At 40.5% G+C, this 10768-nt stretch overlaps 1 protein-coding gene across 2 annotated transcripts; it reads left to right on the forward strand.

Moving 5' to 3' along the window:
• The first annotated feature begins 617 nt into the window (after positions 1–617).
• sav1 (salvador family WW domain containing protein 1) lies at positions 618–10604 on the forward strand. 2 transcript variants are annotated; one of them, XM_035994882.1, is made up of 5 exons: positions 618–1032; positions 1966–2460; positions 5010–5277; positions 5531–5686; positions 8205–8541. In XM_035994882.1, exons 1-5 carry the CDS (start codon positions 939–941, stop codon positions 8317–8319), a joined length of 1128 nt encoding a protein of 375 aa, XP_035850775.1. In that variant the 5' UTR covers positions 618–938; the 3' UTR covers positions 8320–8541. The 2 variants fall into 2 exon arrangements, with proteins under 2 accessions (XP_035850775.1, XP_031165737.1); XM_031309877.2 differs by lacking the exon at positions 8205–8541 and adding an exon at positions 8976–10604 and having other exon boundaries at positions 620–1032.
• The last annotated feature ends 164 nt before the right edge of the window (positions 10605–10768 follow it).

A 10768-nucleotide genomic window follows, 5' to 3' on the forward strand; every position in this document is an offset into this window, starting at 1 on the left:
TCACTGATGGGCCATTCTGCAAAGTGCATATTTTGTATGCACTTTGCAACATAATGTAATCTTTTATTACATTATGTTTCTAGTATTTATGTACTTCTGTGTAGAGTATTATTGCCACTTTGGATACCTGCATATCTCTATCTAATGTTACTTTATACTTCTACTCCACTACATTTCAGAATTAAAAATTGTACTTTTTACTCTACATTTATTTATTTCCCACAATATTTTACATACATACATGAACATAAGCATATGATCAGTGTATACAATATGATACCCAGCTCAACCTCGATCATCTACTTCTACAACACTAAAGTTTTGCTGTATTACATTCTGTTTCTATTTATGTACTTTTACTTTTGTGACATTTTTAATGAAATCTTTTTACTTGTAATTAACAATTTCTTCAGTGTGACTGCCACTTTGAATATTTTTTTCCACTTTTGCTCATAGGGTGAATTTAATTGAGTTAACCTGAACCACAGAAAACATTTTTTTCCTGTTCTAAGTTTAGAATCAAAACCAACATATTTGTTTATTTTCTGTTAAATATGTGTCATATATCGATGAATGAACTGTGCAGCTCAGTTGTCAACATTATGTATCTGCTTGCAGAGGGTGAGTTACCAGGTGGGCAGGGCCATAACGTTACAGTAACCATTCCCAGTAAGGACCAGCGGTGGGAGTGTAACGTTACAGTAGCTAGCTAACTATTCCCAGTAAGGACCAGAGGAGGGAGTGGAGTGCTGCTCAGTGCGGACTGGACCACAGGAGGAAAGAGTCACCCAGTAGCTCAAGTTAGCTGGCTAACTTGCTGCTAGCAAATATAAAGCTTAAAATGTTTACTTTCCGCGCTTTGCAAGCTCAACGGGATGGTTGCAGAGCCGAAGGGTTGTGCCATGACATTTGTTGTTGATGTTTCCGAGCCTTGAGTTATGCTCTCACGAAAGAAAAGTAAAAACGAAGCGTCGAAACCAGCCGAGGTACACGGGAAATATGTGAAGAAGGAAACGTCGCCGCTCCTGAGAAGTAAGCGCAACAAGTTAGCCAGCTAGCCAAAGTTAGCGTCAGTTAGCCGGCTAGCGATACTTAACTTTAGTGCCAATAAGTAGCAAGCTATTAATAGCCAACATGCTTAGCTAGCTATGTGAATGTGTGAAAACATATTGCCACATTGTGACTTACAAGCTTTTAAACAACTGTTTAATTGCGTTGTTGTACACCGTAAACAAATTGCTAACCTGGTAGTTAAGTGGTAGCTAGCTAAATCATCATCTAGCTACATTAACGCCAGCTGTAGTGTCAAAGGAAAGTTGAGAGATACCGGTAACTACCGTTACTAATTTCAAAACTAACGTATTTCCTTTATTTGTAACTGATTCCTGGGCTACATGTGGATGGTTTACTGAAATCAGATTAGCTTTATGTTATATTGTATAACGTTACTGTTAACTTGTTGAATTGTCCTTTGATGTTAAACTGTTACTAAAGAAACGACGCTGAAGTTAGCTTCCGATTCCGCAGTTAAGGTTAGGGGAAACAACTTACATTGCTGAGCGACTGATCCTCCGTTTTTTTGCACACCTTACTGTTGTAAAAGCGTGTTAGACATTTCAGGTCAATCATTAACGCTGTGTGAAACCCACTTTGAAATTTGTGAAAGCTTTATTCTATTTGTGTAAATGCAATAAAAGGAGATTTCAGATTTTTTTTTTAATTGTATACCACATTGGACCAGTTCTAGATCAAAAACCACTATTCCTGGACTTGTCAAATCAGGATTACATTATACCATAGAGGCTAAAGATTCTTTAAAACACAGTTTTAGTCAGTCGCTCTGAAATGTAGTGGAATAAGGACCTTCAAACTGTACGTAAGCCTAGTAAGTACTTAGGTACAACTGCTGTGTTAATGTGTTGACTGATATTGACATTTGCACTTGCCTTGTTTACCTGGTTGCAGATCTTATGCCTTCATTCATCCGTCATGGACCCACTATTCCCAGACGCACAGAGGTCCCTCTGCCAGATATGGGGCCCTCTGCCTACCCTGTGGCACCCACCCGGGAGCCAGTGGTGTCCCGCAACAAGAGCTTTCTCCGTGCCCCTGTTCAGAGGCCTCCTCATGAGGTGGCCCGCAGAGAGAGCCACCGCATGTCAGCACCTCCATACCTGCCTCGCAGCCAGGGAGACCTGTCTCACGAGTACGGAGGCTCCTCACAGTCCTTCCTCACAGACGTGAGCCCCATGCCTGAGAATGGAGATGCTGCCCGATATTACTACCCCTCTGAACCTTATTATGACAACCAGCAGCACCAACAGCAGCATCAGCAACGCCAGCCCAGGAGGGTCCCGGACCGCTTTCCTGAGGACTATAGATACTATGATCACAATGAACACAACTTCCAAAGACTTCCACAACAACACACTCCTCCAGCTCAAAGCAGACCTCCTTCAGGTAAACAAGGTGTTTTGATTCTCACTTTTAACAGTATTGGTTTAGATATGTCTTCTTTATAGGAAAGTAAACAAGGGGCAGTGGCAAAAAGTTGGAAGCAAAAAAAGAGTTCAAAATGTGACAAAGATGAGGAACTCCATTATTGAACTGCAGACATGGTTTTGGAAAGTACATGGCAAGCAGTCATAGTCTCTTGAGGGACTAAATCCTTTCTTTGCAAATTCTGAGCTATGAAAGTGTTTGAGGATGAGTGAAATCACCCCAGCAGGTCTACAACTTTTCAGATTTGTCTTTTGGGGACCATTTTGGGAAGACATTGCCAATTTATGGCTACCAAGAAAATGTATGATTATATGAATATGATTACTTTTTTGAAATGTCAAACCAAAAAATGGTTTTGGACCATACATAGGCCACTGTGAAAGGAATGCAAGCCGTTGGTTGTCACTGAAGAGCTCAAAAGAGCAATTTTATTTCAGTTTTCCCGAGGGATTAAATCATTTTTAAATTACTGCTCGTTATTGTAAACATTAGTATGATGTAAGTGTGTAATTTCCATGAGATTAAATGTTTCGGGGGGTCGCAGGAATTTTCCAACCCACTCCAAACGAGACAGAACCTTTTATTATGTGGCTGACTTGTCAACGTCGTGTATATGGTTTAGTATTATGTCAGGCCCACCTATCGCATGTCACAGAGCCTTGTTTGCAGTGAAGTTAAACAAGCATTAGGGGTTCTGCATTTTTCACCTCTCTGTTTGCAGAATATTTCTGCCAGCAAACTAGCAATTTGCAGACCGCCCCCAGTCAAATGTCTCAGCTTCAGACTGCTCGTCTCTATGAATCATCTGTGTACTCATCTGTGTACGTAGGTACATTGCACATGTAAGGTTAATGCACTAAGTGGTAAGCAGAGTTTTGAAGGAGTCATCTACCTCAGCTCAATCAGCTGATGCTTCCTTTTTTATCAGGAATTACAATATTTTTGTTCTGCAAAAAATATATATATATTTTTTTTTTTTTTTACAAAAAATGGCATTAAAGGAAATAAGATGCAGTTTGAAATTATGCGATATATATTTGTAGAGCTTTTTATATATTTTGTTTAGAAAATCTTTCAATCAATTTACTAGCCTTTATTTTTAAATAGAAATGGTTAAAAACTGTATTGACACCATCTGCACCATGTAGTTTCACCATTTGTTCTTTTTTTGTTGATCACAGCAAATCTTCATGAGCATTTGATTAGCTTCTCAAGTGCATTGTCTCCCCCATTTTCCTTTTACTTTCTATTACCACAAGCATTTTTTTTAAATGTGCTCATTGCAAAAGTACCCCAGTTTCTGGAAACTGCAGGAAAAACATTTTTTTTGCAGCAGAAGTCAGCACAAAGTTGTGGATGCAGGGAAAATAGATTTGTGTTAAAATACATTTTACACTGGTAGGGTCCTTTCTTTAAAAAAAACAAATCTGGGTAATTTTTAGGAAGAAAGTTGTTAAAAAAATGAACGTTATATGTTATGAATAATTATATAAAAAAATGTATTGTGAAAATGTGTTTATACTTTTTGATTTATACTTTTGTTGATCACTGACTTGATTTTTATCAGGTAACCCACTTCATTTCTTTAGTACAACTACTGCATCAGCAGTTGTAAATATAGTAGTCTACTCTCGACTGTAGCCAGTGAAATTCCTGTGATGCATTGAGCTTTAGATCTGCAGTGAGTGTGGCTCTCTGCCATTTTTCTGAGGAAAAGGGCAAAGATGATGATGATGATGAGGTGGTGGAGGAGGAGTGCATTTCTGCGGAGCGCTCGCACATTCCGTCCCTTCACTCAGCAGCTGGCAAAAAGCTCCAGCTCTGTTGCTGTCACTCTCGTACAGAATTTATCAGATTGTAGCCGCCATTTTGCTGAGATTCCCCGTACATTCTGCTGTGTTTTCAACCCTTTCTGGGTCCCTCCAGGCTCATTTGGTTTTGAGTCATGATAGCTCTCACTCAGTCTAACTCATCCACACAGCTGTTGGATCAACATTCCTTGCTGGCATTATTCACCAATAAAAGTACAGGATGTGTTGAATAAAACCACTCTGCTGTCTGCTCTTAGAGAGTGTTTGGGAGTTCAGTGGTTTGTTCTCTTCCGGTGAAAGCTCCTGTGTGTATGTCTGGCCATGCAGAGATCTCTGCCTTCCTGTCCAAACGTAACAACACTCCCATTTCCTACCATTCATCAAATGATGTCAGTCAGAATAAGATGCTCCGTCACAACAATCAAAACGATCAAGCACCCCTGTCCACAACCACTTGCATTCCTCCCATATCCCGATCTGTGTTATGTTGCCACATCAGAATGTCCTTTTTAAAGGCTGTACATCCTTCTCTTTGAAATGACATTTTCCCACACATGCTGTTTTAAAGAAATTTCCCAACATAGTTTTTCTTTCCCAGCGGCGCTGTTAGCTGGCAGCTGCTCTGCTGTATGTTTGGTCAGACATCTCTCCCTCTAGGTTTCTAAAAAAAAAAAAAAAAATGTTTGTTTTCCTCAGGCATAGGTCGAATACAGGCCAAGTCCCTTGGGAACCTCTCCGGTCTCGGAGAGGACCTCCCCCTTCCGGGCGGCTGGACCGTTGACTGGACCATCCGTGGCAGGAAGTACTACATTGACCACAACACAAACACTACACACTGGAGCCACCCTCTGGAGAGGGAAGGGCTCCCTCCGGGCTGGGAAAAGGTGGAGTCGGCTGAGTTTGGGGTCTACTATGTGGATCACATCAACAAGAGGGCACAGTATCGACACCCCTGTGCTCCGAGGTACAGTATGTCATCAGTGTGGAAAGAGAGATATTTTGTGTTTTTATAAAGCCACATTTTTTCACTTCCACTTATTTATCTCTTCTAATTATTCCTGGAGCAATGAACACACATACACACAAACGTTTTTATTAGTTTACATTTTTTCTTCATAACAGGTTTGACCTGGGTTATCAGCATAGTCTTTTGAGTTGTCCAAATTCACAGAGATAAAATAAGGTATAAATACTATACTATACTCTTTTTGTTCCAGTGTGCCTCGCTATGATCAGCCTCCACCATTACCGCCTCCTGTGACCTATCAGCCACGCCCTGCAGAGAGGAACCAGCCGGTGCTGGTGCCAGCTAACCCGTACCACACAGCAGAGATCCCAGACTGGCTGCAGGTGTACGCCCGTGCCCCACTCAAGTGTGTACTATTATGTATACTACTATATATAGTATACTATTACTTTTTGTCCTGTGACATGTCAATGTATTTTCTTAAACAAAGTTACTTAGTCCTACAGCATGATCATGGGGAGCACTAATGTACCAGGTGTGACATGCTCATTTTTCACTTTACATCGTTCATTGTTGGCAAACACAGGTTTGTTTCCCACACAAATACAAAGCACATTGCATGTATTCTTAAGGCTTTAAATATATGTTCAATGAATTTCCTGCTATGTAAAACATTTGCAAAATTTTTATTTTGATTGTTGAAATCAAAACCTGCACATCAGCATGTGTTCTTCCTCTCCTCTTTTTTTGAATCTTTCTATCTTTGCCACTAAATATTGATATGTGTTACCTCCCTCTGAAGTCAGTTCAAATGTGTATTGAGCTTGTGGCCAGTTGTCCTTTTGTGGGTTTTGGTAGTAGCCTGCTGCTAGACCGATCTATCGGCCAGAATAAGGTTATTTGTCATAAGGTTATGACATAAGGTTATGATAAATACACCTATATATATATACAGTGAGGAAAATAAGTATTTGAACACCCTGCTATTTTGCAAGTTCTCCCACTTAGAAATCCTGGAGGGGTCTGAAATTGTCATCGTAGGTGCATGTCCACTGTGAGAGACATAATCTAAAAAAAAAAATCCAGAAATCACAATGTATGATTTTTTAACTATTTATTTGTATGATACAGCTGCAAATAAGTATTTGAACACCTGTCTATCAGCTAGAATTCTGACCCTCAAAGACCTGTTAGTCTGCCTTTAAAATGTCCACCTCCACTCCATTTATTATCCTAAATTAGATGCACCTGTTTGAGGTCTTTAGCTGCATAAAGACACCTGACACTAGAGACAAAATTGTACACCTCCACAAGGCTGGAAAGGGCTACGGGGAAATTGCCAAGCAGCTTGGTGAAAAAAGGTCCACTGTTGGAGCAATCATTAGAAAATGGAAGAAGCTAAACATGACTGTCAATCTCCCTCGGACTGGGGCTCCATGCAAGATCTCACCTCGTGGGGTCTCAATGATCCTAAGAAAGGTGAGAAATCAGCCCAGAACTACACGGGAGGAGCTGGTCAATGACCTGAAAAGAGCTGGGACCACCGTTTCCAAGGTTACTGTTGGTAATACACTAAGACATCATGGTTTGAAATCATGCATGGCACGGAAGGTTCCCCTGCTTAAACCAGCACATGTCAAGGCCCGTCTTAAGTTTGCCAATGACCATTTGGATGATCCAGAGGAGTCATGGGAGAAAGTCATGTGGTCAGATGAGACCAAAATAGAACTTTTTGGTCATAATTCCACTAACCATGTTTGGCGGAAGAAGAATGATGAGTACCATCCCAAGAACACCATCCCTACTGTGAAACATGGGGGTGGTAGCATCATGCTTTGGGGGTGTTTTTCTGCACATGGGACAGGGCGACTGCACTGTATTAAGGAGAGGATGACTGGGGCCATGTATTGCGAGATTTTGGGGAACAACCTCCTTCCCTCAGTTAGAGCATTGAAGATGGGTCGAGGCTGGGTCTTCCAACATGACAATGACCCGAAGCACACAGCCAGGATAACCAAGGACTGGCTCTGTAAGAAGCATATCAAGGTTCTGGCGTGGCCTAGCCAGTCTCCAGACCTAAACCCAATAGAGAATCTTTGGAGGGAGCTCAAACTCCGTGTTTCTCAGCGACAGCCCAGAAACCTGACTGATCTAGAGAAGATCTGTGTGGAGGAGTGGGCCAAAATCCCTCCTGCAGTGTGTGCAAACCTGGTGAAAAACTACAGGAAACGTTTGACCTCTGTAATTGCAAACAAAGGCTACTGTACCAAATATTAACATTGATTTTCTCAGGTGTTCAAATACTTATTTGCAGCTGTATCATACAAATAAATAGTTAAAAAATCATACATTGTGATTTCTGGATTTTTTTTTTTTTTTTTAGATTGTCTCTCACAGTGGACATGCACCTACGATGACAATTTCAGACCCCTCCATGATTTCTAAGTGGGAGAACTTGCAAATATATATATATATATATATATATATATATATATATATATATGGGGGTGGTAGCATCATGCTTTTTTATATCTAAAAAAAAACGTGTGTGTGTATTTGTCATTGGATGACTTAAAGGTATAATATGCAGGATTTTCCTTAAAAATGTATAGTATAGACTAATACTAAAGTAATCCCTCACAGTCATCACTTATGACCCATTAGAAATGTGTGGTGGTGTCTGTATGTGCAGAGACCATGCCCTCTGCCTGTATTTTCTCTTTTCGTATTTTGCTGTGTGCGGGACATTTATGGACGGATGAAGAGCCTTTGGGCCCATTCTCATTCCCAACCGCCATTTTGGTAGCCCCTTGCCGTCTTACACCGACACACAAAGCACACCCTGTAGCATCTGTATGATACAAAGCGGCGATATTTGATGACGAACAGGTTGTTATTAAATTGTGTGTTTTTATGTGCTTCAGTGTTTCCCTGCTCCTGTCTCTATCCTCTGCTACAAGACCAATGTGCAGCAGAGTGCTGCTTTGTGCTGTTGGTCAGTGTCTGTTTTACCAACACACACTCACTCACTCAGAATGAAGCTCTGCATTCCCTCGTTATCGACAATGCGGGACGTTCCAGCAGGGTTGTGCGGAGGTGTGCGTGTTTATTTGTGCTTTAGAACATAACAATCCAAAAATAATGTTTTACTCCTCCGATTCATGGCTTTGTTCGAAGCTTCCTCTCTTCATTTACTCTCTAGCTGCTGCTCCCTCGACCACCGCTGCTCTCTCTCTCTCTCTCTCTCTCTCTCTCTCTCTCTCTCTCTCTCTCTCTCTCTCTCTCTCTCTCTCTCTCTCTCTCTCTCTCTCTCTCTCTGGCTCGTTGAGCCAGGGAGGAGGGCTCAATTTTGAATGCTGTGTGTTCACAAACCGTAAGCAATACTTCCTACATATTATAACTTTTTAATAAGAAATTGCAGTACAGAGATGCCAAACACACCACTACCATTACATAGTTTGTCCGTCAGAAAGTTTATTTTATTAACTTTAAAATGTTGCACTCTGTTAGTACTGTATCTTGGTCTCAATGGAAAGAATTTCCAAATATTAGTTTCAGCCTCAGAAATCCAATAACGGTCGGGCTATAGTTGGTAGAATATGAGGTACAAATATTACAGGCATTGTCATCCAACACTTCACAAAGTACTTTCTTTTTTTTTTAAAGTACCATAAATATCTTCCCCTTTACATCAGGTATGACCACATCTTGAAGTGGGAGTTGTTCCAGCTGGCAGACTTGGACACGTATCAGGGAATGCTGAAGCTGCTCTTCATGAAGGAGCTGGAACACATCGTCAAATCCTACGAGGCGTACCGGCAGGCGCTGCTGTCTGAGGTGGAGGCTCGCAAACAGCGGCAGCAGTGGTACGCCCAGCAGCCCAACAAGAACTTCATTGGGAACGTGTGATGTGTATGTGCAGCTGGAACGTCTCGCTGCCACACCTCTCTGAGGTTTCCACAGTTTGGGAGCGGTCAGGGATTCTTTTGAAATCATGATTGGCTCTTAATTGCCTCTTTACCAAACACATCTGTGCCTTCGCTTGATCCAAATATATCAGCCAGGAAGTCAAGACACGCATTGGCTGGGGCCCCCGTCCCCTCCATGTGACACTCAATTTATGAATGACCTCGTGACTGAAAAAAACAAACAAAAAAACACTCCAATGAAGAAGAAGAACCTATAATGTGCTACATCTGGGGATGCTGCTTGTGGTGCCATTTACAGCCTCTGCCCTGACAATGGAATTGCTGTATGGATTTTTTAAGACTGAGGCGAACAGAGTCTGAAAAACTACGGATATTTGTTCAAAAACATGAGATTGTGCCTTTTTATTAAAATAAAACGCAGCAATTTTTATACACCAGCTACTCCGTCATTTTTGTCTGTGGGAGAAAATGACAGGCAGCTTCTAATTTGTTTCTATATGAAATACTTCATAACTATTTTTTTCCTTTTGCTGTGATAACCCTCATAAACTAAAACCACACTCTTTTACATTAAACAAAAAGTGTGCATCTCTTTCTTTTTTTATGACATATCCTTTATAAGACAATCCACCAAAACTTTCACAGATATTTAAGTTTTGATATGAAACACGTCTTTATTTAAAGACCTTTTGTTGGAGGAAAGCATCACATTTTGATGCAGTGGTTTGAGCATCTCTTGGATCTTGGCATTACTGTAAGTCAGGAATATTCTCGTGTGTGTATAATGAAACAAATAAGCTACTGGAACTTTATAAAACACTTCAGAAGACACATTAAGTTTGTCAAACAAGTACATTTCAATGTGTCCTTGTTTCATTCTTTCTGGATATTTCTTGCCTTGGTAATGCCTTATTGTTATCGACTGACACGTCTCTGCTGCGGAAGAAGTGCAGATTCTTGGAGACATATTCTATTGATCACAAATCAATCAGCTTAAGCCATTTTAGGATACTCAGAAATATTTTGTGCTGGAAGTTTTGTCTTGTAAAGACAGGTGCTAGCTTCCAATCAATTCTCTCACTAAGGTGAAAAAGACATGCTTTATGACATACTTTAAAAATGTCCAACGAAAACTATTCTCACAGTGAAATAAAGGAAAGTGTTTAACAGGACCCGTTTATGAGAGTGATTATGCATTCAACATTTCTGAATGTCCTAAAAGGGTTTCTGATTAGGTAACAGTTGAATAGGTATGTAAATAACCTTCTCTTCAATGAGTCCTTTACTATGCAAGAAGGTCTTAATCACATCTTTTAAGAATGGTGTTTGTAAATATCTGATTTTGTGGATTGCAAATACAGGACATACGTAATAAAGTCTGCAGTGAAGAAAAAAATACACTTCTGACTGTACGGTTGTTTCCTCTTGCTGTCTGTTCACTTTCACATGGAGCCTCAGACATGATTTTGAGACTTTATTATTGCAAAACGGAAACATACTGTTTGAAAACACGTTAGATAACGCTTAAATCTCACCCGAATGTGTAGATGTAAGTTAAT

The sequence above is a fragment of the Sander lucioperca genome, chromosome 18 (genome assembly GCF_008315115.2).
Source record: "Sander lucioperca isolate FBNREF2018 chromosome 18, SLUC_FBN_1.2, whole genome shotgun sequence".
Taxonomy (NCBI): Eukaryota; Metazoa; Chordata; class Actinopteri; order Perciformes; family Percidae; genus Sander; species Sander lucioperca.